Raw genomic sequence first — 27,238 nt, forward strand, 5'->3', positions numbered from 1 at the left:
CTGTTTACTGTCACACAGCTCAGGTCGTGCCCACGTGAGGAGGTCTTAACGTGGGATTAAAGCTCCTGGATTCAGGTTCAGGGCCGGAGCCTCCTGAGCGCCAGCTTCAAAGCTGCTGCCGCACATGTGCGCTCCTCAGAGTGGGGGGAACCCGCAACGGGTGCGAGACACCTCCGAAAGTTCTGTCAGGAATACAAACACAAATCAGACTCTGAACTCTCTGGTTACATCTGCATCCACCTGGGGAAGTGGCAGGGAGAGGGTGGATGGGTGGGTGGAGATGGGTCTGCCCTGGAGACAAACAGAAGCAGCATAGAGAGTATGAGATGGGTGGAGTTTACTATCATAGGATGGAGGTAAACAGGTGCATTAAGAGTATTAAGAGGTGCCCCAGTTTCAACAGCAGGGGCGTTTCCAGGAGTCTTTCAGAGCTGTGACCCACCAGTGAGGAGTGGAACCCCACAGAGGCTGTCTGTGCTCGCTTAATGTTTTAAATGCTAAAAAAAAGTCTGACAGCACCCTTTACAACATACATGTAACGTATTCATGATGCTAACTTGTAATAATGTTTCTTTTTTGATGACTTTGATGGTCGTAGTCATAGTTACGATCTTCTATAATGTAACTACAATGTTGCAGATAAATCTGTTGTGTGGTGATTTTGTCACCAGCTGTTGCAAACTCAGATGGGGAAGAAATGCTTTTAACCATGGATGGAGCGCCTCCTTCTGTAAACATTCACCATGATCAAGCTTCAGTGAGAGGGGCGTTTCCTGAAACTTTGTTTTAAAGGTCACACAAGGGGGATTACAAACGAGCAAGGAGGGGCTCACAGGAAGTCAGAACATTAACCAAAAAAAAGAAGGTGGTTGGTGTAAAGTGATGGACATAGTTTTTGTTTCTGAACTGAAGCCAGCACACAAGTGCATCAAACCTTCTGATTGGAGAACAGAAAGACTTGTGCTTATTGAACGCTGCTCCTTTACTCAGTGACCTGATTAAGTCTGAATGATTTCACAAGTTTATCGGTTGTGGTATTCAGCTCAAACTAAGTGAAACAGGAAGTTCAGAGAGAGTGTGCTCGTTGCACGACGCATCGTTGGCCTCACGACGTCCCTCTCTCACCACCTCCAACTTCCCAAGGCAGCTTGAGGCTTCATTAACCAATGAGTGACATCACAGTGTCCATCATTTATGTACAGTGTGTGTACAGAAGACATTTACATTTATTTTGATGCTGAAAAGTCATAATCCTAAAACTTGTAGGATGAAGATATACAGCAGTACTTATTGTACTCAAGACTCATATTTGTGATGTGACGAGATCATAATTTTTGATATCTTAACATTTGCATCGCTTTAATATTGCAGCTGAAGGTGGTTTTAATTACTCTGAGAAGCGTAATACAAACATAAATGGGTGTAACCACGGTGACGCAGCCCATTAGTTTGTTTTTCCTGTGATTTCACACCGTATGTGATGAGCGAGCGGTGGATCTGACTTTGAACAACAGAGTAGCCAAGAGGCATTTTCCTGTTGACTTCCTTATAACGGGAATGTTTTTGAAACAGCAGAACTGGCGTTCATACTTCAGCATTAGTTTGAAGAGTGGGCGTGGTCTGCCTAACAGAATTCTGAAGGTTACAAAAAAGCTCAATTAGGAAAATGAACACAGGGGTTTTTGTTTCATTTCGATTTATTTTTTAAGTCTTTAGGACAAAAGAATGAAAAATAAGAAAGAAAATTTTTAAATCAAAATCAAAACAATTGAAACGTTTCAGCATGAATATTAGACAGTTGAGTTCCAGTATCTGATGGATTCCTCACAAAAATGACTCTAGATTTATTTCAGATTTTTCCAGTCAGAAACTTCCTGTTGTTCATTTTCTACTTTAAACTTACACAAAGATAAAGATTACACATTAGGGAGAATAATGAAGGTACATTAATGAGGAAAAGGGAACCAAAGATATCAATTACTACAACTTAAGCGTCAAAATGTTCATCTCTTATTTTCATTTTGAACTTGAAACACATTAAAAAACAATTATGGAGAATATTAAAGGTTGATTAGAGGTTTACCAGGATGAAAACAGGAATCATTAGGCTGTGTTGTTGTTGCAGCATCAGTCTCTCTACTACAACCTCAGTTTTCACGTGTGCATGCTTTCTGTGCAGGCATGCACACACATCAGTGAAGACACCCAGCAGGACAGCAGGAGCTGGTCTGCAGGTGGGCACAAAGCAGCTTCTAGACACAGAAGCTAACGTATGCAGTTTCAATATCGCCCCACACTGATGTGTAGTGAGGCATGAGCTGACTTCATGGCCTGCCTGATCTAACACTGCTCCATGTCAGTGTGCATGAAACTGATGATGAAACTAGACCAACCCAGTGGTTCCCAAATCTTTATTTCTGTCCCAGTTAAACCTCCACCACGAAACAGACCCAGTCTCCAAAGGCTCCAACAGCATAAAGACAGCCTAGAGGTCCCACAGAGACCACGACCCACTAATGCAAACGTCAACCCTTTAAACAGGTGAGACATCATAAGAGCCAACAACCTTACAGTTGTGATGAAGGGGTAAAGACAGCATACTTTGAAAAACAAGAATATAATTTAAACCAGAAGAAAAAGTAGAGGACCTATGATAGAGCTATGTGGAACTCCACAAACAATGTTTAGCCCCGCCCCCTTCTTCCACTGAAGGTTATTTTTACAGGTTTCAGGTTTTTGATACTCTCAATTACCTTGTTGGTTACTGCATTTCTGTACATGTGTTATGCTATAGAACCCAAAAATATATTTATATCAGATTGTAAACATGTTTATTTCTGTAATGTTAGACAAATAAACAAAGGACTGGCTCACTGGAACCTCATGGGACATTATTAAACTGCAGTGCTGCTTAGTTTGGGAACCACTGGATCAGGATCAGGCCAAATAATTTGACCTTTTTTCACATAATTGAGATATTTGGTTGGTAGCAGAGGGGAAAATCACGTTCCCATAAGTTTTGATCAGCCTGAGTCAGTCATGCCTGTTACCATGGTCACTGTGTCACATCAGATTATTCCAGAGCCACAAAGTCTTACTTTATGTGATGGAGTGACAAACCACACGTAGCTCATCTCTCACAACAATTTAGTCAGAGTCACACTTAAAGCAGCTATTTTAACGTTTTTCTTCACTGCTTTCAGACTAAAAATCAATCAAACTTTTCACTGAATGAAAAAGGAGAAACTTCCTTTTGTTCTGAAACATGAGGCAGCGCTGTGTTCAAAGTTCTAACCATCCAACCTAACCTAAAGCCACTGCTGCTATGGTTAACACAAGGTTCGCAAGGGAAGAGTCGCAGCGAGCGTCTGAATGGCGGCAGGAAACAGAAGCTTGCACGCCGCCGTCTGCTCAGGCCGACTCCTGCAGGTAGTAGTAGGTGGCGGCAGACAGCAGCGCGCCGCCCAGCGGGACAAGGACAAAGGCGGCACACCTCCTCCACCACCTTGCCGCCTTTGAGCGCTCGTCGTCCACCTCCTCCCTTCTACCCCGCTTCTTGTTCCTCCGCCCTCCTCGCTGCTGCCGCTTCTCGAACGCCTCCAGCTCCTCCTGCACAATAACACAGTTTGAACCGACTCCGACCACATCAATTCAACATCCACCGTCATTAATCACTCGCAGTTATTAGCTTTACATGTTGAAATGAACGTTTGAAAGTCTGAACCTTCTCCAGAGCTAAAAGGTGGTGCAGGTGGAACAGCATGAAACTCACCTGAAGCTTCCTCTGCTCCTCCTCCTGAGCCGCTCTTTGCTCCGCCTCCTTCAGCTAAACACACAAACACACGCAGAGTGTCAGTGTTTGTGTGTCCAGGTGTGAACCACTCAGAGTCTGTACAGGTGTGTGTTTATACCTGGCTGACTTTCTTCTGCTGTTCTCTGCAGATGTCGTCACACTCAACAGCAAACTGAGGCGACAGCGAGCACAGCACCTCCTACACACACACACACACACACACACACACACACACAGCTAATGTCAGAGTCCTGCAGTGTGGAAATGGTTAGTAGAGATTCAACCCTTCTGATCCTGAGATGTCCACAGTTACATTATCATCAACACTTACACTGCACAGGTATTCCTAATAAAGTGGCCACAGTGCGGAGTGCTACTTTTGGTTTTACCTTCTTGATTCTCTTGCAGGGACACCGGAGCTTCACCTTCTGCTGACACGTCTCCTCACACACACCTGGATGGCACACCTGCTTACAGCGATGGCCACAGCTCAGCTGCACGCACACACACACACACGCACACACACAGATTAATTGTGGCTGCTGCTGTAGCGAGGCAGAGCAAACTTCAGCTCTGTCCAAGAGAAACATGAAGCAACCGTCGAACAGTGAAATGAAACACTGGCTCCGCCCCCACGGTCGCTTTGATCCTTTCACGGTGGAGGAAACGTCACCACCATCAGTCTTTAGCTCCGAGCAGCTGGACCGCAGCTTGTATCGGACTCTCAGCAATGTCACATAAACTAAAGGCTGAAACTCAAACAAGTTTTTTTGTGGTTTCTTTTTTGTTTTGAAATGATTGTGAAGAGTTTCAACATCTCCAGAGGAGACGAGCCGACTTCTGAATTTATTTCTTTTAACCCGGCGAAGTCCAAGCCAGCGTCTGACGTCTTTGATGGTTAGCAGCACAGAAAACACTGAAGCTTAAGAACCATCAGCTGGAGTTTGTTTTCATGAAAGCGTCACAGACGCCACCTCTGTGCCAGATACCTCAAGTGTCACCTGGACATTTGTAATGCTGACAGCAGCAGCAGGGAGGAGCTCAGATCAGGTGATGAAAGTTGTACAGGATGAAGCTTAGATAATAAAATAATGAGGATGATAATTCCTCAGGGAGGCTCATCTCGCATGCTGCAGTCTTATTGGCCTTTACAGGCTCAAAGATGCCCCCCCCCCCCCCCCCCCACACACACACACAGACACACACACAGACAGAGAGGAAACACTCTTCATAGAGTTCCTAGAAGACCTGATGTGGAGGTAAACTCAAATCCCCATGCTTTAACTTCTGTACATATGAAAAAAAGAAATGTTCTCTTTTTCTTCTGTAATGATTTATGAAAACACACATCCACTGCTTCAGGACTTCACAGGGTTACACCGATCGACACGCTGAAATAAACACCTGAAGGGTCTTTAGACACTTTATGTTTCTTACTTCACGGGAACATTTTGGGATAAATCATTTTTCAGATCAGCCAACTGAACGGAGAGAAAATCGAACTGAGAGGCTGAAACCTGCAGAAGAAGAGAGTCTAAACACCACAGCGCTGCGGCCGCTCCATGTTTGTTATTCCTGCTGTGTGCGTGCGTGTGTGTGTGTGTGTGTGTGTGTGTGTGTCTTGGCTCTTCAGAGCTGAAGTTACAGCTGAATGAAAACAGTGTTCTGACAGAAGGACGCACACGAACCACCGCACTGCTCAAACATTTTACTTCAACTGTGCTTGTGCGTGTTTAAGTCGCAGAATGAAAACACTAAATCACTCCCAGGTGAAAGGAAAGCACGAGAGCGAGACTGTTGGTGTTCAGCTGGCGCCACATGGCTAAAGCGATCAGAGCGATGGCGCTGAGCGGACGGCGTTGTGTTACTTCTGCTGTGTCACTGACGATTATTGACGATTGATAGGAGGAGGGAGAAAAACAGGAGGCGGGAAGAAGAAGAAAAGAGGAAAGGAGCGTAGCAAGAATGGAAAGAGCTGGGACCTCCAGAGCGGTCACACTTCAATGGCACTCAAAGGCTGATAAACTAGTCCCATGATGCACTGGGGCCCTTAGGGAGGACACCACAGATGGAGTGGGGTCGGTGCTCATACCTCTTTGGGACACTGGTTGTTGCAGGAGCTCAGGGCCTCCTTGGTCTGCTCGTCGGCTGCGGTCAGCTTCCTGCAGAGAGCGATCGATCGGTCAGCAGTAACACTGTTAGTTCACACACGTTTTATTAGTGATGAGCTGCTGATCACCCGGAGCTCACAGCAGATAAGGAGCCTCTGTGTTTATGCTGCTGCACAGTGACACTGGCTGAGCGTCGGCACCTGCAGACGGGCTCTGACACACACCTGGAGCAGCGACGCTCTCAGGCTGCCCTCTTTAAAGCCTGCTCACTGACACAGCTTCACTGATCCAGGCCTCACCTGAGCAGCACTCACCTTTGACCTTCGTGTTTCAGACGTGTTAATGTGCAGGCCAGCGGGTCTCAAACACCTTGTCCACACACGTGTTTATATCAACAGAAAACAGCCTCACACACATCGCCGGGCCTTCTTTTCACAGCCTGAATTAGTTTGAAATTGAACCGACTGTTCAGAACGTCTTGTGAAGCTCGATGTCACAGTTAAAAACATCCAGCTGGAACAAGCCTGGACTTGCCTCACGGCACGGTTTGGAAACCACAGCTGGAAGTGAGTTGGGCCCTACAGAAAACAACTTCACACTCGTTCTGTTGTTGTGTTTTGCCCCTCGGGGCCACCGAAGACTCGGGAGAAGTTCCAGATTAGTCGCCAAGTGTCTGAGTATGTGCCAGACTTTAAAAAGGACTTCAGTTTCCTCTTAAACAAACACGCCTCCACTCATACAGACATTATTTTACACATGAAGGTAGGCAAGAGTGCTTCAAATAAATCTTCTATTGACGAATAAGTCAGACCACAGAGTTACAGTCCTGTGCAGGTCTTAAACCACCCCACACTTTGTTGTCAGGTTTAAAGAAGCAATGAAAGGTCTTAAATAATCAGGCCACATCTGATCTTAATGAGCTTAGAGAACTGTAGCACTAGAGCACCTTCGGTGTACACCGGGTGTTTCATCTTTCCTCACTGTGTGTTTGCCACCTCTGTCCATTGAATTATTCATTTCTATTAATCTCCGGCTCTCTCCCTCAGCTTGCCTTCGTCCTCACACCTCTCACAGATGCCCCCCTCCCTGAGTCTGGCTCTGCTGGAGGTTTCATCCTGTTAAAGGCAGTTTTTCCTTCCCAGAAATGTTTCTTATTTGTTAAACCACTGATCTGTAAATCATTCCAGTGCTGCGGCTGCACATAACAGAAAACCTAACAAAGAACCAAATTTAAATGGCGTCTTTGTTCCCTAAAAAACAAACACACATCACTCGCTCTCATTCCTTTAGTTGAATCTATGAAAAATGCCAAAGATAAAACAGTTTTACGGACATCAAATGGGATTTTTGTACCAACAAGGTGATTCCCAAAGTGCTATTAGCTGAAAGCTTGGCATATCTCAGCATGCTGCACAGTGTGTCCTTAAAGAAGGAAACTGGACACGTGGAGGACAAAAGAAGAAGTGGCAGACCTAAAAAGCTATCTGCAGCAGCTGGACGGTGTCTGAGCGCGACACAGGGCCTGTCGCTTCCCCTGATCCAGCTCCACGTTTTAATAAATCACTGTCGCACATTTTCTAAGCAAAACAAAGAACGATGGGTGACGCGAGACTTGCTCTTACTCATCATTGCAGTCTGACAGCTGGCTCCCTCTCCATATAAAACACTGATATTACTTCTCTTTAAACGCATTAACATCGACCATCCTGTTAGTCTCAAGCATTTTTGTTCCTTCTGCTTCAAATTATGCAGCAAGAAGCTCCGCTTTAATTTAAAAAGAGGAAGTTAAGAGAAGAAAAAGCTTCTGATGAGTCTGCCACCTTTACACAGCAGTCGTGACTTTATCGTGCTTTGTTTTGTCATTTCAAACGAGGCCGTTCATGTTTCCAGTCATGCCATCACTCTGCCTTTGTTTACATCATGTAGTGAGTGACTGGTTTTGTTTATTCAGGTATGATAAATCATGTGTTTGTACTGACGTGCACTCCACGTAGAGCAGGCTGATCTTGCAGTGGCACCGCTGGCGGATCATCTGGCTGCAGGGGGGGCAGGCGCCTGGGTGACAGGGGCGGGGGCAGGAGTGAGGGCAGCCGGATGGGCGGGGCTTAGAGCAGCCCTCCTCACACACCTCGCACTGCAGAGAGATGAGATCAGGTGAAGCAACCAGTAGGATTACTGTGAGTAACAAACACCAGAACACTTCACAGTTTCTCACAGGTCGCGGAGTTCCACAGGGCTCTGTTACCGATCCTCTACCTTTTAATTACTAAAATATATACATGCTTGCAAAAGCACAAGGTGCCTCATATTTAACAACTGTACTCTATAAATTACCTGTTTAAATTTTAATTGGGCTTACAGATTGTATTATTAAGGCCTGGCTTCTGTAACTGACAGGTGGATGATGACATCAGCTATTTGGAGTCCCCGGACGTGACCTCGGCGCATTGGAGCATTTTTAATGCACTTATCTGACCAATAACATGGCTGCTGTGTTTAACTTTACCAACAGGTGGTTCAAGACGTCTGAGCTCCAGTTTTGGTGAAATTTGAGGATTTATTTGAATATTAGAGCACCAGTTACCAGGTTTCTGTGCGATGGCAGAATCCAATGGGTAGTGTCATAGTGGCTGTTAGTGGAGACTCAAAATTAAACACAATATTTCCAGGATGTTTGTGATCATACTGGATGATGTTTTGTTGGTGACTGTAGCTTTACTAGTGCAAACAAAAACAAGGGGATTTTCAGCCTCTTCCAATAAGATACTGTTACTGATGAAGTCTAAGTGTGAATGTATTGAATGTATTGCTACAAGGTGCCGCCAGCAGCAGCATTACATCCTGTAGTCCAGGTCGTGTTCTCAGTAAAGTACAACATGAGTGTTTAACACTTTAACAACAGAGTAACTAAATCTTGTAATAAATTACATTTCAGTCCTGTTGACCTTCATCGGGGACTTGATTGCAATTCCTTGAATGTGTTAGTGGTAACCCAGACAGTGGGACTTACATTTAACTGTAAACATCACCACCGTCAGGCTGCAGCTCCAAGCAGCTCATACCAGACTCAGTGATTTTAACTGTAATGTAAAGGCCTGTTTAACTGCACTCCTTCACCTGCTACACCCGTCGCACAGTCAGGTGATCATAAACGTGTAGTTTGTCACATAAAAAAAACAAAACTATAATACATTTCCTGTTGGGAGGTCGTACTCTTGGGTCGCTGTGTATAACCAGCTGCTTACGGCCCTGCTTTTTCGCCACCAGTATCCAGTGTCATTTGAAATACAACTACAGCGCTCCACCAACGCTCGCTGGGTCAGTAGTTTCCTGCTTCACAGTCCAGTGGTGCTCAGTGGTGTGTTTGTTGTTTCCACCTTCAGCAGGACTTTTCTTAGATGTGTGCAAAGGATTCTGTTGGTGCCATCATTCATCATTTCATCAGATTTCATTGACAGACATCTAAACAAGGTCCTTACTGGATTGCTGTTAACCAGATGACACTCTCTGCTGCAGGAGTGGTTGCCGCAGGTCAGAGGTCGTCCGCAGGGTCGCTTGCAGGAGAAACGACCCTGACGATGACACGGCACCGGGCTGACCTGCCGAGCACAAACAGAGTTCAGCACAGACCCTCCATCATTAGATCTGATGACCTCGTCTGGAGGTGAACGAGCGCCTGTATACGAGTGTGCTGAATACCAAACGACTAAATGAGATGAAACGCAAGAGACTTAAAAGAGCGAGAGAGATACAGAGAAGGACAAAGCAGATGAATAGAAGGAGGAAGGAGTGAATGAGGAAGAGGAGGTCAGAAGGACAAACTAATAATAAACGGCGTTTGGAACGAGGGAACATGATGGAAAGGAAAACATTAAGGAGGGGAAGGACGGTGGGAAAGTAGCACAGATAAAAAGAGGAGTGCAGGGAGGAAGTAATAAATCTACAAAGACAGATACGTGGAGCCTTCGTGCTGGAAACCAGTGTCGATGACCAGAGAGGAAGAAGTGCTGAAAGCGTTAAGCCGCATCATCGTCACTACAGTTTAAAGAAACAGAAGAAGAGTGAAGATGGAGGCTGTGACCAGGCTGGCTCTTACCTCGTGTTCTCCAAAACAGGCCCTGAAAGACAAAAACAAAGACTCACTGCACCGCTCACCTCCACTCACTATTCACACGAGTGTCCTCGTTAGGCTTCAAATGTTTACTGCAACCACTCAAACTCAGCGTTCGCTCGTTTGCAGACGATCAGATACTCAAAGTCTGTGCAGTTTTATGAAATTCTTCCACAATTTGTAGATGCAGTTTATTTCCTCCGATCGGTGACGCTCTGCCTCTATAAGATGCTCTTCTCGTACCCACTCATGTCACTGACCTGCTGCAAAACAACCTGATCATCTCTAACATCTCCCTGCAGCTGATCGTCTCTAACATCTCAGCTGTTCTCTTTTGCTGGGACGACGTGTTGGTGCCAAATTCACTACAATATTTAGAATATTTTTCATTAGATTTAAAAAATAATAATAATAAGAAGAAGAAAAGGTGTATCTGTTTAAACAAACAACTTGGATATGGTTTTACGATCACAGTATTCTGCTTTTTGTGAGTCCAGACTTCTCGTAAACATTTTTTAGCCGTTTGGGGCTTTTTCCTTTAACTTTGCTTTTTATTTTAACCTTAAACGTATCCACCCGTTGCAGGCATCCATTCACTTCCATTCAGCTGATTTATTTCCATATTTTCCAGTGGACGAAGAGATTGACATTGACCTTAGAAAAGGTCAGAAGTTGGAGCAGCTGGAGGTCGAGGGATGATGAGAGACGTGATGGAGGAAAACAAAAATAAATAAAATCATTGACTTAATTAAATTGAGTTTGGCTTTTTATATACGTCATCTTATTTTGACTTCGTTCAATTAGTATTTTAATGGCTGAATTGTTTTATTTGAATGTGCGCTGAAGTCAGAATGGACTTTACTGCATTTATTTTCTTTTATAATGTTTACAGAACATCACGGGGGGTTGGGTTGAAATGTGCTCGGCTGTTGGTTGATTATCTAACGCTTCCTGTTTTTCCGTCGGCGCAGATGAAGACAAAGTGTTGATGCTGCTTTGTTTGCAGAGTTGCTCCGATGCTGTTCTTTCCACATTTTAATGAACTTTTATCACATCTTTGCACATTATCCATCGACTTCCATGCATCTAATTCACCTCCATATCTACACTTGCCTCGTCAGTTTTACATCACAGTCCATCACTTCTCTCACATAAAGTCCCTTCGCTCCCATTCTTCCCATTTACTTCCATATTTTCCAGTTGGTCCACAGCATCACTTAGTTTATCTGATACTTTTTTCACACTGTAAAACAACATATCATCACCCATCAATTTAAAATCACCCACTTTCCAGCTGCTCATGCTTTTACTTTCACTTCAAACTTCATCTATTCCGTCCTTTCTTTTGCGAGCATCCTTGTTATTTGTATATTTCCCAGCTGCCTCAGCTTCTGCTCCGTTCATTAACTTTATTCCGGTTAGCAGCTCACATCCTGTCACTACTGTGAAAAACTCCATTTATTCTACTTAATTTCAAACATGTGTCTGTTTTGTTTTTACCGACTTCAATCACTTTTTTAAACGATCGTTTACTTTGGCTCATTACGCGCCGACCTCACGTCACCTCAGTCAGTTCGTGTAAACGCTGTGTGATGGTGAAAACAGCTTTTTCACTTCGCTTCTTTCAACTCAATCGACTCCCACCATTCACGGCCGCTTGGTCACATCACACGATCACTTTCTGGCACATTTTTAGAAAACGTGACTCTGCGCGACCCCCGGTTCATTTGTGTTCGCTTTGCCTCGACATGCCGACGCAGAGCCGCGGACGACCGGCTCCAGCAGAAGTTTGACTCAACATCGTGTGTGCGTGTGTGTGTGTGTAGGGGGGATACGGCGGTTCTCACACACCCACACAGATGGCTGATGTTGGTTGTTGGCTGCGTCACTGAGCTGCAGGCAGCTGGCAGGCGGAGTGTTTTTTAATCTCAGGTCTAATGATTCGTGACGGGACCAAAGCACCTCAGTGTGTGTGTGGGTGTGATTTCTGTGTGTGTTTAGGGGTTCTGGGCACCACATGATGAAAACACTTTAATTATTTAAAAGGCCTCCAGCTCCTCGGTTAAGCGTGGTTCGGCGTCTGCAGGGAGCCCGGTGCGTTACATCATGTTTTACATATTCATTGAAATCTAATTTAAGGAAATGTGAAGCACTGTGCGCTCGCCCCGGCACAGAAACACTTTGATTTTCTGGTTCTGCACATGTTCAACGTTCTGAAAAGTAAACCGATCCACGTTTGCTTCTTTGGCGATGCTGATCAGAAACATGTGACCGCGCTTTCTTCACCGCTCTGCAGCAAATGTTTGCCTTTCATGGACATACGGCTCAATCCTAAAAGGAAAAACACTTTTCTGAGACCAGGTTCACATGTTGGCGAGAAGCATGCACTATGAAGCAGGTTCACCGTATCCAGGACATCTTTCTGTTATCGGGGCTCTTTTACTGTGACATGACGCTGGTTGTCAATTACAAACTCCATTTAAAAGAGTTAGCATGTGTGAAATAGAGCAACGTGAATGAAGAGCTGTCGTTAAACAGACTGAAGCACCGGCCAGTAAAGTCCAGCAACCTCCACCAACCAGTCATTCCAACTTTCATTCACAAGGAGATTGACGTCGGGAATATACGCTTTCCTCGAGCGACCGCTGGTTGTCATGGATGCCTGACAGGTCTCTAGGTCTGTGTGATGCTGCTTAGGATAACATAACCAGTTTAAACTTGTACGACATTAAGATGTTTTCAAACACTCTGATGAACAGAAAAAACCAGGGTAAGATTCCTCCTAACCGTCTCTGACCAGCTACAATCTCAGGGATCTTCCAGAAATGGTGATGCTATTTTCCATAGATCTGATTGGTCAGTAGGTGCTGATGTCATACCTGTTAACCTCTTATCTAAAGTACGACCTACACTGGAGCAGGATAGGTGTTAACTCAACAACCACTAATCCTGTTTTGTAGGTGTCTGCAGACTGCTCTGTGTTAGAGCTCACGTCTACCTGCTGCTGTGATCAAGAAGTGTGTGTGTGTGCGTGCGTGTGTGTGCGTGCGTGTGCGTGCGTGTGTCTTACGTCGGTAGGGGGACTTGGCATGGCGGGCAGGGCAGAGCCTTCTTGACAAACGCGGGCTCAGACGGCTGCTCCCACGGTCCAGCTAAGTGAACCTAAACCACACGGAGAAAAAACTTGTTGGTGGAGCAACACAAACACTTTGTCCTGTGTTTTCTCTCTGAGAGGAAACGGGACATTTTCTGCTTTATGGAGCTCGTGATGTTGATAAGATGTTTGACAACGGCGCTCGCAAACACACAGAAGTATGCGCTCGAGTCCACGGCATCCAGATCTGAATAAAAAGTACTTCAGCATCAGCTTTAAGCACCAAAACTCTGAGAACATCTGCAGATTATTAAAGACGCACTCAGATTTATGAATTATATTTCATACTAACCATCTAAACCACGATACACGTGCAGTGTCACACAAAGTGAAACTTCCTGCTAAATCTGACTGTATAAGAAACAGGAAATGGAAGTAATAAAGTATTTAGTTACTTTCCAGTAAAGCAGTCGTTGTTTTTTTATTCGTTTAATTCACTTTATTCACTTTTAAAGCTCTGAAATGATTCTGGTGATTGATTCTATTTAACACAAAGAATCTGGAAAATAAAATAGTCTCAGCGCTTTCAGAGTAAAAGCATCTGAAGCCACAGCTGCTGCCTGCACCTCAGTGTTTGGTGGTTTTGTCGGAGGTCAGCAGGCTGCGCATCATTTTCCTCTCTTATCACACAGCCTGGGATCAGCACAGATCCCAGAGAAACAAGAGGACCTGAGGTGGTCCTTTACCTGCTGGGACTTGACCAGCACCACGTCGTGGCAGGGCTGCGGGCAGGTGTGGCTGCAGCTGGGCAGCGGCAGCAGGCAGGGCTGCTTGCAGGGGGGGCAGGTGCCGGGGTGGCAGCGGTGAGCCTCTCGGGTCGGGTGGTGGCAGGACGGAGGACACCTGAGGACAGCAGATGAAACTTTAGTGAGACCTTTCTGATTCCTGCTTTTCTTCTCTGCCCGTAGCCAAAGCCAACAGGAGCAGCTCATTACGGGTCAACGATCGGCCTCGTTACAGCAGAGCACGACGAATAAGGGAGTAAAAACAATTAAAACTCAGTTAAAGCATAACCCGCTGTGGCTCTCAGGCACGTTTTAATCAAAGCTCTCAGGAGACGTTGCATAACTGCAGAACTGTTATTTAAGACTGCAGGAAAACATAGGAGTGCTGCGCTTTTAACCTCCTCACTGCAGGTTTGCCCTCAGGATCTAAAGCACAGGTGTGTGTGTGTGTGTGTGTGTGTGTGTGTGTGTGTGTGTGTGTGTGTGGTTACCTGCAGGCCTCCTTGCAGCGAGGTGGTTTGGTGGTCCTCTCGCGGCCACAGGGGACGACAAGGACCGTCGAGCCGCAGGTGCACCGGACCTCCACCGACTCTGGACACGGATAACAGCTGCCTGAGTCGGAGAGGGCGACATTAAAGGGCAAATTCACTCATTTTCAGATAAACCGGGGGGAACGTGATCATCAGTAACAGAGTTTATCATATCCTCCTATTAAAAATCCTCCACTGAGCTGAGCAGACCGCCCACCTGTAAGCCACACAGATATAAGCGAGGCTGCCATATCGCGGCATCGGCCCCTCTGGCCGTCACCAGTAGGCGGCAGGTGAAGTGTCTGAGCCGGGGCTCGTAGATATATATATCTTCTTCCACTCGATGATTACAGAAAGCATTCCCTCATCCGGTTTTGTCTAATATGTTTAGTAATATTACTACAAACACATTCATGACAAACACGAGTCTTTCCTGTTCAGCAATCAGATAAACTGCTGCTGCTCTGTGAGACGTTGGCAGGTCTGCCTGCACGGCGTCAGTCGACACTCACTGCTGTGAAGACTTCCATTAAAATAACACACCGAATGTTTGGCAACAGACAGGACTGAGTGGGAGACTCGTGTCTCACAGCTTGTGCAGATAAAGCCTGAACAGCAGATGCTTTTCCTTCTAAAGGAGAGACGTCCAAACCAGGAGCTCTGCTTATTTTAGACTGTGGGGCAGGAGAACATCTGTAGTGCCATCGATGGACAAAGTAATGTAGGCTGAACTTAAAGGGGACATCCTCTTGGGCTGCAGCTGGTGGTGCTAGTTTTGTTCTGCACTGGAAGCTCGAAGTTTGCTCGGGCTGATGTGAAGAGGTTAGAACAGGTTCATGAGCCGATCAGAGGCCGCAGAGTGGAACAAAGACAACCAGCTGCAGTCCGAGACTGAGTTCCTCTGCAGGATGAGAGACTCAACCAACCAGCTGAATCTGGTTACCTGTGTCTTCCTGGGAGAGCCCAGACATCCTGCTGTCAGCACGTGCAGCTGACGGATACAAACGCAGGTCAACCAGAGAAACCATCAGCCTGGAACAGACGCCAACCCCTCACTTCCCCTCTGCGCCTCTCTTGACTTTTTCAAGATCTCGACACACATGAAGATCTAAACTTGCAACTCCACCCAAACCACGAGCACCACTCAACCCTTTAGCAGCCAAGAACCTCGGAGGTGCATTCCAGCCGGTTTGACTTTGACGTAAACTACCCAAGTGCAGGTCAGAGGTCACTGCTTGATGACCTTTGCCCCTACCAAATGAAGGTCCCGAGAGCACCGAACAAAACCGGCTGTCCTGAAATATCCTGAAACCAGGGCAGCGTGGTGGAGTCCTGCAGTCCAGCAAGGAGGCAGCCGATTATGTCGGCCTGTTATTTACTTGTTGCAAAGAAATCAGCAATTAAAATCTCTGCAGAGGAAAAACTTTAATCACTGACTGAAGAAAACATGTCCTCCCCTAACACCACAAACAGGATCCACATCTGTGGGAAACAACGTTCCCACTGAAGTGATGTTAAAAAGTAAACACAGGGTGGGGTGGTTTTATAGTTTCCATAGTTACACCAGTCACAATATCAAAGTTCACCTCTGCAGGTCAAAATATACCGAGTGAGGACACACACCCCCCCCCCCCCCCAGTGGCAGCTGTTATCTGTGTGGCAATGCGTTGGCAGTGCTGCAACCTTCTCCCTGCTCCCTCTTGAAAGGTCAGAGCAGCCAATCAGCACGCAATCACACCAATAAATTGACTTTAATCTATTCAGCCAATCAAGAGGCGGATGGATGAATAAATTATCTGTTATCGCCCAATCAGGGAACAATAGACGCAGGAAGCTGTCTGTTATTCAGACACAGACACACACAGAGCTGAATGTTTGGGAGAAAGTTGACCTGTTTCCTGCTGATCGTCATTAATTCCCTTTATCAAGGACTCGAGAGAGTGTGTGTTTTCTCCTGTGCTATCAGCTGGAAGAAATGTCAGCGCACACACACACACACACACACACACACACACACACACACACACACACACACACACAGTCTCTTAAGTAGGCCAGAACTTCTCGGTTTGACCTCTCACCTTCATCCAGCTGTGAATCCTTCAACACTTCACAGCCTATCTGACAGACAGGAATGTGATGTGACGTGTGTGTTGAGAAGTTTCAGGTTCACGCCCTGGAGGACGGGGCTGTGGCCCCCCCACACCCTCTAGCAGATCATTACATGAAGGAACCTTTTAAAAACAAGCGCGTCCATGCTCACAGGTGTACACACGGGTGATCACACCCACAAACTACACCCTTTTTGGCTCCTACCTCAAAGCACACTGTGTTCTGTTGATCTTATGTGCTGCACAATAATGTTTAATATTTAGTATTTACTGTCATATTCCCATATATCATTGTGATGTTGTTTATTCTATTACTCTTGTTCTCTTCTGCTTGCTTTCTTTTTTCTTTCTCAGCAGGTGATCCAGGTGATTGATATATGCATTTTTTTTTCTCTGCCCGTTCTGTTGGTTTTTGTCTTTTGCCCTTCTCCCCCGTCCCTCTTCTCAGCTGTTTCTCTTTCCCTCTTTCTTTCTCCCCTTCTTTCCCCCAGTCAAGTCTGTCCCGTATTCAGTAAGTGAAAATAAAATAAACAATAAAAGGTGAATCAAATGGACCATTACGGCAAGGCTGGGATGGTCAGTTTGGTAAAGTAAATCCGTTGGGCATCTTTCTTCGCCTTTAGACAATAATTCTGATGCAAAAGAGCCAAACGGGACAGGCAAAAAGAAAAACAAGAAAAAAAAAAAAAGAAAAAAAAAAAAAAAAAAAAAGAGAAGTTTCAGGTCCGTCCACGTCTGCTCAGAGACTCAAACTTTCTTTACTGCTGGCCCCTAAACGTGTTTGTTTCTGCTGTGACGTTTAACACAGGTAGTCTGACTGCTGGAGCCTCCGGTGGACACGAGAGGAGCTGCAGCTGTTATCACCTATGAACCTGAGCCTGTTACCAAACGAATGATCATCACTGATCCATTCATTCCAACTGATTTGAATCCCGCTGTGATTCTGCACGTAATCTAAATGTAATCAGATTACTTACCTTGGTGACAGACTGAGGGACACTTGTGGTTCCGACAGCCCAGGGTTCGGCCGCAGCTTTGGTCGCAGGGGGGACAGTTACCGGGGCAACACTGAAACACAAAGCATCGTGGGAAACAGGTTTATCTCTGAGGCACTTCTTCTTCTACTTCTTTAATACAGGCGACCGCAGCTCGTCCTGCTCTGCTGTTTGGCGCCAAAATCATCAAACATGTGCAACACACGTCATCGCGTCGTGTTATTTCACACAGCTACGAGTAACTCTGTTCACACAGGACTAACAGAGGTGGAGGGCGGATGCAGGCTCGTCTGGGTTTTGCACCCTAAAGGTCATCTCACGAGAGAAAGCGCCGGCCCCCGCCACCCTGCAGCCTCCGTCAGGTGATAAGGAGCTTTTATTATGGAAATGGGACTTCCTGTGATTTAATGTATCAAAGGTCGTATGAGCTCCGCCCCCAAATGTTCCAGATTAATAACAGTTATATTAATCAGCCGACTACTTTGTACTTGCTGTCTACACTCTGTTAGTCATGAAGCGTGTGGACTCAGTGTTTATTTGATCAGGTTAACGTCACGGCCGCTCCTCTGCAGGGAGCCGGGACTTTAAGAACCGGCCGTTTTGAGCTCTGCACATTGAAGAAGCTGCAGGTTTCTGACTCCCTCGGTGAGTTCAGATGTAACTGGGACTCCCACGTAGCTGGACTAGAGTTTGGCACAATCCATTTTTCCAGCTTTAAAATCCTGTAAATGTCACGTCTCCACTGAGAAAGAGATTTTCACGCTGACGTTATAAACGCTCTGCTGGGTCAGACGGAGTAGAGGGGTCTCAGGTGGCAGACACCAGCTGCTGCTAACCATCTTCCACAGCTTCATAAACATCTCTTACTTCTACGAACACGCTGTTGAACTACACAAAGAGCGACTGTGGGCTTTCAGAGCGGGGCTCACTGCTGAGAAGCAAACAGATGAAGTAGATTTATGAGATAAAACGAGGAGTTTGATGGGAAAATGAAAGCTAACGAGACCGTTTTATAAAAGAGCAGGTGCAATAACATTTACGGTGCCAGAATAAAAAGGGAAAATCTGCAGCTGTTTGGGCTTCATTAAGTATTTAAATGCTGTTGGTACCAAACAACAGGCTGAGCCACAGGATGAGACAGCGAACATTAAAATGACTGAAAGCGCCCATTTACATCTGAGCAGGTTGGCCCCACGGGTCTGACAGCGGGCGGATTATTAAACCTCATCATGTCACATGTCAGACGTGGCGTCAGACAACCTTTTCCTATCAGATTAAACTGATCCGATGCCATCAGGGTGACATTTACGCCACAAAAACGAGACATCGTTGCCGTCACGATCAAAGCGAGACACCGGGACGAAAGCGTGGGGTTCCCTCTGCGAGTGGGTCCTTCAGTCACTGCTCAGACGTTTCATCAACCCTGCGTTGAGCTCGCCTTCGCTCTCTCCGAGACCTTTAATCCACCAGAGAAGAGGAAGGCGGAGGTATGAAGGGTCTTATGTGTGTCATTATGCAACCAGCCTCCCCGCAGCTGATGGAAAATCATTTATTTAACACCGAGAAGATAACAACTCCAGAGGCTCCAGATGTTTCACTGCAGGAACCATCAGAGGATTTGGTGGAACATTAATGTGATCACACTCAGAGTGGAACAAATCTGAGACACTACACACTGAGTGGGCGATCCACACACACACACACACACACACGTCCTCTGGGTCTAACTGTTCCTGCCTGCTGCATCGCTTCCTCACTATTCTGATTCCCACCTGTGCAGACTCACAGTTTGTACCCTAGAGGCCATGTGTAGGAGTTTTACTGGTGACATGATGATTTCTTTGTGCAGCTCTGCTTGTTTTGTGGTATAAATCAAGTGTACCTGCTTTCTTTATAGCCGTGCTGTTTCACTGCTTCATAAAAACTCAAATTCGCTGAGTTCAGTTGATCTGGAGCCAAGATGAAAGCTCCAAGGCTCAGCTTCCCACATACGGATTAAATCCAGGACCACAAACCTTAAAGAAAGTTTTATTTTATCCTGGGAGTCGATCCAGTCGTGTGTGGGAACCTGCTGAAGGGTTTCTGTAGGTGAACCAGGAGGATTACTAACAGTGTGTACTGTGGCTGCAGCTCTCTGTCTCCCTCTGCTGGTTACTGTGCCGCTCTGCTCGCCTTCATTTGAATTGTTTCATGCACATTAATGACTAAAATAATCCTGATTATCTTTTTTTTTTTCAATAATCTAGAAGCCCAGACTTCACAAATGTGATGCTAACCAGTGAGAGCCGAAACAGGTGAAGCATCTCCTGCAGCCAGGTGTGAGTTCATGCAGACTGATAGTTTCTAATGAGAACGTGGACTGACCTTCCTCCTGCACTGGTGTCTCTGACAGTTCCTGGTTTTGGGACACTTGGAGTCGCACAGGTATTCTTTATGACACGGCATCTGCTTCCTGTATCGGCCACACCTGCACTCCTTCTCCACCTCCTGCAGAGACACAGAGCGGGGCTCAGCGTGTGTGTGTCTGTGTGTGATCAGTGTGTGTGTGATCAGTGTGTGTGTGTCAGAGACCTGTCTGCAGGTTTCGCAGCTCCCTCGGTGACACCTCATTGAACAGGTGTGCTTCAAACATGCCAGACGGCGATCGCACGTGTCGCCGCATGGCTGCACTTCCTCTGTACACGGCAGAGACGACTCTACACACACACACACACACACACACACACACACACTTAGAAAACAGTAGCATGGAGTGGAAACCTGTGTGTGTTTGCGTGAGCACTCACTGGTCTTTCCGCATGGACACGTCCTGCTGATGGAGCGAGGACATGGAGGACAGTCGCCATCGCAGCACACCTCCTCACAGGTGTGGTTCCCACAGGAGAGCGGAGCGCCGCACACCTGCGACAGACAGACAGGTGAGTGAGAGGAGGCGGGGCTTCCTGCTCTCAGAATAAAACTAAACACATCAGACGAACCACACCGTCTCCACAGCTTTAATGACTCATGTTACACTTTCTGACCCAGCGAGCAAAGACCACACAGAACATCTCGTCTGGAACATCTGGAACATCTGCAGATTCTGGCAATAAACAATCACAAATCCAGCTGTGCGCTGCTGCTGACACACTGCAAACACACCTGCTGGCAGGTCCAGCGGGGGCTGGCGCAGGGCCTCTCTGCCTTCTCTCTGCCGCACACACACTTCTGAACGCTGACTCTGGGACAGGGCGCGCACTCTGACACACACAGGAGAGGGGGGGGTTTCAGGCGGGCATTTTGGACAGCTCACTCGGGACTGTGTTGAGTCACAGTGAAGCTTCACACATGACTCCGTGTGTGTGTGAGAGACTGTGTGTGTACCTGTGTGACACGGCTGTGAACAGGTGTGCTGTTTGCAGAGCAACAACTTTCCACACGGCTGCTGACACGACCAGGCCTGCAGAGAGAACACACAGTGAGCATGTCACCAACACCCACAGCACACTGTAAACCTGCAGACGGCGAGGCTCACCTTGTTGCTACAGCGACGGGGGAGGGGCTGTGCTTTGCCACACAGACAAGACACCGACACCATCTTTGGACATGGAGGGCAGGGGCCTGAAACACACAGCTTTAGGAACATTTCCACACTCCCAGCTCAGAGCAGTTTGTGTGATGTGTTTACTGAGGATGCAAAACTGTAAACCTGCTCGTCCTCTGGGGACGAAGCCCAGTTTTTAAGGATTTCCAGGATAACTCTATTTATCCTTTCTGTGTGTGTGTGTGTGTGTGTGTGTGTGTGTGTGTGTGTGTGTGTGTGGTTACCGGGGTGACAGAGCAGCAGGCAGGTGTGTCCACAGGCAGGTTTGAGCTCCTTCTGACAGATGGAGCCGCACGAGTGAGGAACCAGCCACGGATCAGCTGGAGGATCCTGAAGCTTCCCACAGTAACACGTGTACCTGAACACACCACAAAAAAGCTTTTAAACTCTGAAGTTTACAGCCAACATTTATTTTTTTAATTCAGCGCCTTCAACACACCGACCTGTACCATGTGATGTGTTTAAAACTTCCCACAGTCTGATTAGTGATTATTTACTGAGATAAAAGATTAAGGACAGAAAATCCTCAGCTGGGAAGAACCCAGTCAGCAGAAACACAAAGAGACACAGGTGAGACATGCTTAAACTTTTAAAGTGACTGAAACTAAACTGAAAACCTAAATTCAAAAGACAATAAAATGAATCCATGACAAATAATTACAAAAAAACTATATGTAATATAAATTAAGCATTTCTAACAGTAAATACTGAGATTGAAGCACAAACAGCATGAAACTACAGTGTGGAGTGTGGCTCCCCCTGCTGGAGAGCAGCAGCACAGCCGCGTTGTGTGAAGCTGGACAGCGTTCACATGAGATACAACAAAGTGATGTACATTTGCTCTTTCTCTCCAACCTATGGGGCGATAAACACTGCAGCAGGTGGCAAGTTACAGACACTTCACTCGTCAGAGCTCACGTCCAAATAACCTCCCACAACTGGAGCTCAGACTCCTAAATGGCCCGTTGTTATAATTAACAACACATTACAAAAAGCTCCAAAAGGCACCAACAGCACGAACAACAGCAGCCACCTGTCAGTCAAAGAGGCCACGCCCCCAACAACAACAACAACTTCCAGCCTTAATATAGTTTAAACTGAAACAAGTGAACCAAAACATCTTTGTGTCAGAATGTCAACATGTTTATCTGTGCTGTAAAGCTGGAAATGTTAACATGGGCCTGAGTGAACAGAGTGTATTTCAGTGGTTCAGTGTTCAGCCATACAATCTGTTAAACAGCTTACTGCTCTCTGTCTGCTTCAAGATGGATTTAACTCGGAACTTTGAAACTTTGATTAAACACAGGAAACAAAAAATATCAATAAAATAAAAAAAATCAATAAAAAAAAAAGAGTACAAGTTATAAAATCGTTTCCAGAAAGAACTGAAAACTGAATAAAACAGAAGACTGTGGAAAGACAAACCGATACTGAGGATACAGGAACACTAAGCAGCATCACCTCACAATGATCGCATGAAGGTTCTGTAGGGATTTTGACATTAATAGATTCAACGACCGTGTAACACCTCCAGCAGGGACAAAGTGTTGAATGAACGTCAGATATTTGAAAGAGTCAAACCTTAAAACCAAAGAATTTAAAAGTCTGTGTTCATATTCTTGGAGCCTGTTAGGAGTCGGTGGGGCAAGCTCTCACTAATACTTTCAATAAAACAACATTTCACATTTATATTTAACACATTTGAGTCAAAATATCAAATATCTGTACTTTAGCCATATTTGCTTCAGCCTGTGGGGATGAAACATGAACTCAAGCACTCACTCTCCACAGGCTGACATGTTACAATATCCAACTTTACAGCCAGGAAAGCTGTTCATACCCCCTTTATAACAGCTGTACAGCCGAAACAACCTGCAGAAGCTTCACAGAGTGTTCGTGGAGTTCCACAGGGCTCTATTATTGGTCCTCTACTTTTTAAAAAACTCACCTCTTTAAATTGTATTAAGGCTTAAAGTTTGCATTATTATTGGTGTGTTTTCTTTTAATGACACAGGCAGCTATAGCTGTTAGGTAACTGGAGCCCATGATTTGAACCTTTGCACTGTGTTTGTGCTGTTTTAATGCAATTATCTGACCACATTATCGCTTAATGTTTGTTTTTAATGCTACTTGATTATGTTACTGTTAAAGTGAATTTGCAGAGTGGATTTAGCACTGAGCGTGGCCTGTGGTAACTCTAAAGGGCGGGTCGATAAAACTGGGCACACAGGATAAAGAAATCAAACGTACCTGTTGGGGGTGGCACTGGGTGGATACTCTGCACGGCACTTTGGACTGAGGGGAGACAATCAGACGCATTAACTGATGATTATTTCCTTACGACCGCCCAATCTCAAAGTGAGATTTTTTATTAACTAACAAATGAAACATTAGAAAACACGAGTCCATTATACAGACAAGTTTAGCTAGTAAACAGAAACCACAAAGAGGAAAACCAAAAAAACCCAACTATTTCCAACAATCAATTTTAAACACAAATGTAACACAGAACTTTTCTCTGGTTAGACAGCTTTATCAGTGTGATTTTACCAGCTTATCAGTAATTAGTTCCATTTAAAATGATGTAATTGTACTGAAGATTCACCCTCATGCCAAATATTATTTAACCCTCGCCCATGTTTATGGATTTATCACGTTCGGCTATAGTGGTAGTGGGACTCTAACGTGTGAAGGGCTTTTGTTCCTCACCAGGGCCACGGGTGCTGCTTCTGACCAAAGTCTTCATCGGTGACTGAGGAGACGAGGAAGACCGAGTCTTTGGCCCACTTCTGGATACAGGGCAGGTGGAAGAGGGAGAAACAGCTGGAGCAGCTCCACACCTGGATGCACACACCAGATATCAGAGTTCAGTCTAAAGTGGTCTCCCTCTCTGGTCCTTTTAATATTTATAAGACTTTAAAACAAACTGTGTAAAGAGCACATCACATTACAACCAGCCAATCACACAACTTCACAGGTTTGTAGAAATACTGGAAAAAGTCACTACAAGCTGAGACTCATGGGCAATGTAGCATTATCTACTAGTAGTGGTTGACTAGAGAAGGAAATAAGTGATGAAAGCAAACAGTCTCCAGGGTCAAAAATAGTTCACTAACTTTTACACAGAGGATGTCTGAGAAATTATCAAAGAAACATCTTGAAGTGACCAAAATGACCCCAGACACCTCTCAAAGATATTTACTTTTTCCAACTACTTACTTAAACCTTTTACATAAATACAATCAAGAAGTAAAAACTAAAGAGAAAAAGACAAGATGGAACAATTCTTTTTAAAAAGCACAAAAACCTGAGAACCACATGATTACAATGCTTCTGACTTTCTGTGAGATCTGCTTCTATGAATGTGACAAAAGGAGAAAATCGGCCTCAAGCTGTCGTTAAATGTTCTTCAGAAACCAGAGAGGTGACGTCAGATCAGTGAAGCTGAATCAACACACAGCAGGAGATCAAAGTGTGTGTGCACGTGTCTCACCGCCTGTGTCCTCTTCACCGAGGCGATGCAGATCAGACAGGTGAGCGCTCCGGACTGAAACAGGTCGCTGACGTACTGACCGGTCCTCTGCAGGCCAGTGGCATCCCCGCCTACACACACACACACGCACACACACACACACACACAGACACACACACACACAGGGAGTGAGCGGGAATACCACAACATCTGCGCAGCTTCATATCAGGCTCACCTTACTGTCTTCAAACATCTGCACACCCGGTAAAAACACTGGTAAAACAATCAATTTAACCAGTTGATCTTCACAGTGGTGTTGCCACGGCAATGCCTGGCTGCTCACCTGTCTGGTCGGTGTAGGTGGTGAAGGCGGACGCCAGGATCTTCCCTCTCTTTCCTTCCTTGTGGTCTCCATCATCGATGCTGTTGTCGTCTTCATCAGAGGAGGAGGAGCTGAAGTGGCTCTCGACCAATCGCTGAGCAGCAGCCTGGTTGGATTTCCTGATCTCCTCAAACTTGGATTGGACAGCCAAACCTGAGGACCACAGGGAAGAATTAATAAACTCACACCAGCCACACAGCCGACAGGGGTGGTTCATGGAGCGTTTCATCACCATGCGGAGGTTCAGGCGCAGAGCCCGTCTTCGTCCTGACTCCTCTTCCCGTAGCAGTGCCTGGCCTCTCTCTCTCCCTCTGCAGGGGTCGCGACCTTTCAACCTGAGCCTCCTGACTCCGGCCACGCCCGCGGCCCTGCTGTCGCCAGGCGGGCTCCATGGCAACTGCCTCTTGCCTCTGCAGAGAGCAACATATGTGAGAAATGATTGAAAGAAGGATTCACAGTTTATCAATTTACCCACAATGCACCTGAGATTTTCTCAGTACTACAACTCAGCCTCCACCAGGATTTACTCTGAGGGTGCAAATACTGGATGGCTTCATCAAATCCTCAAAAGTTATTTTTTGGACACAAACAATGAGCTGGGGCTGAGGTGAGAACTTTTCACTGATCTGCCTGACTTTGTATGGATGCAGCAGCACAAGAGTTTCCTCTGTACCATCAAACACACACCAATACTCCAATACTGCATTTTATCAAGGATACATCAACAAGCTTAGAAAACGAGTAGAAAATCCAATGAAAACACTGCAGCAGTAAAAACAGAAGTTCTGAGAGGTCTCTGGTGTAGACATAGAATGAGAGCATTGATATATGTACAATTTTCAACTATTACAGTACTTTTGGCCTTGCATGCATTTAACCAGGTATCACCTCTCTCAGGAACTTTAGGAGTTCAGCTTTGAGCCCGACGTCTGCAGATGTTGCCACTCATTCATGTTTATCTGTCTCTGCAGCAGCAGCGTGCCTTTGTTAGTGGATTTAATGCTGCAGAGGTGAATTAGCAGATTTTTGGCTGGACCCTGGTTTGCGCATTAGGGCACGTTTCCACGCAGCAGAGGGGTTTTATACGTGATTCAGAGCTGCCTCAGCCTCACCGGAGGCTCTGCGCAGCCTCAGCTTGCCCTCCTCAGGTGCTCACAGCTGCCTGACAGCTTTACCTGACACCTGGCTGGGTCTTTAGCGGTTACCTGACTACCCCAGCTGTCCCGCTGAGTCACAGCGACACGAAGCCGGACTGTGTCTCTCTCCGCCCGTGCACCTGACCGCTGCACCTGAGCACGTACACCGCAACACGTTTACACCGCGCATGCTCACGTTAAAGGCCAAATTCACTTCAAAAGTGCTGTTAGCCGGCTAGCTGCAGCAACCCAACTGCCATTCAAACTCCAAGAAAAACCAGGCGGAAACAAGCGTCACTTCCGGTAAACAACATTCACCAAACTCTAATTATCCACACAAGCTTCCGGAATGTTAATATTTAACTCCAAAGACAATCAGAAAACCTCATTTAATGAGCAGTTATGAGCTAAACACACCTCAACACTCAGCACAGTGGAGCCAGGTGCCTGATTGTCATGCGTAGTGCAACGCGGTGCATGCCGGTTCTTGTAGTTCTCACAACCAAACGTCGTCTGTTTAGCGATTTATCCAGGAGTAAAACTACATATCCCACAACCTCACACACACGCACACGTGTACGCAAACGCACACACATACGTGTCACTGCACAGCTGCAACTTTAGTTACTTTTTGCTTTTTGGTTGTTAATTTATTAACAATATAAAAAGCTCATTTAGGGCTAGGGTCTTAGATCAATAAAACAAAAATGTGATCAACAAATCAAACTTTATCGATCCCGTGCTCCGCGGTAGTATTAACATTTCCTACAGCACATTTACCTACATTAGTTTCCATCTGAGCTCATCAACATTTCTATGTACTTTTAATCAACAATAATAATAATAATGAGGAGAATGCACTGGAAATGAAACAAGCCATTCTGATTTTCTTATAAAATATCTTTATTTCAGCTTTTTGTTCCAGATTCAACATAATTATCATTCATATTTTTTGCATAGTTTAAAAAGCACAAGTCGCAGCATAAAAAAGGCGATGGATGTAGAGAGCATTATATGCTTTGAGTCTGGGGTTTATTCAGGTGTGCAGCAGCTAACCACAGACTGTATATGTGAAGATGGATGCAGCTGCCCAGTATGAAAAATGATGCAACGCTTAAGTGTTAAACCTGCATTC

The 27,238-nt window shown here is 45.7% G+C and overlaps 1 protein-coding gene across 1 annotated transcript; it reads right to left on the reverse strand.

Annotated features, from left to right (window-relative positions):
- Positions 1-2,068: 2,068 nt before the first annotated feature.
- nfxl1 (nuclear transcription factor, X-box binding-like 1) lies at positions 2,069-26,551 on the reverse strand. Its single transcript, XM_085345191.1, has 25 exons — positions 26,521-26,551; positions 25,200-25,377; positions 24,929-25,120; positions 24,607-24,716; positions 23,823-23,953; positions 23,364-23,408; positions 21,338-21,471; positions 21,045-21,130; positions 20,894-20,969; positions 20,672-20,769; positions 20,317-20,431; positions 20,102-20,226; positions 19,895-20,017; positions 17,513-17,603; positions 14,386-14,506; positions 13,856-14,012; positions 13,086-13,177; positions 10,001-10,022; positions 9,384-9,503; positions 7,884-8,038; positions 5,886-5,955; positions 4,183-4,287; positions 3,912-3,992; positions 3,773-3,826; positions 2,069-3,609 (listed from the first exon to the last, which is right to left on the reverse strand). Exons 2-25 carry the CDS (start codon positions 25,357-25,359, stop codon positions 3,412-3,414), a joined length of 2,661 nt encoding a protein of 886 aa, XP_085201317.1. The 5' UTR covers positions 25,360-25,377; positions 26,521-26,551; the 3' UTR covers positions 2,069-3,411.
- Between the last annotated feature and the right edge of the window lie 687 nt (positions 26,552-27,238).

The sequence above is a fragment of the Diplotaxodon limnothrissa genome, linkage group LG3, assembly GCF_057381915.1.
Source record: "Diplotaxodon limnothrissa isolate DT_005_m linkage group LG3, D_limnothrissa_male_GT1.1, whole genome shotgun sequence".
NCBI lineage: Eukaryota > Metazoa > Chordata > Actinopteri > Cichliformes > Cichlidae > Diplotaxodon > Diplotaxodon limnothrissa.

Excerpts from the sequence above, each read along its gene's own strand:
- nfxl1 (XM_085345191.1), bottom strand. The coding sequence starts at position 25,359 with ATGGAGCCCGCCTGGCGACAGCAGGGCCGCGGGCGTGGCCGGAGTCAG. Across the intron at positions 20,770-20,893 it reads TTCACAGCCGTGTCACACAG|AGTGCGCGCCCTGTCCCAGA; the intron begins GTACACACACAG and ends TGTGTGTGTCAG. Across the intron at positions 20,018-20,101 it reads GCTGCGAAACCTGCAGACAG|GAGGTGGAGAAGGAGTGCAG; the intron begins GTCTCTGACACA and ends GTGTCTCTGCAG.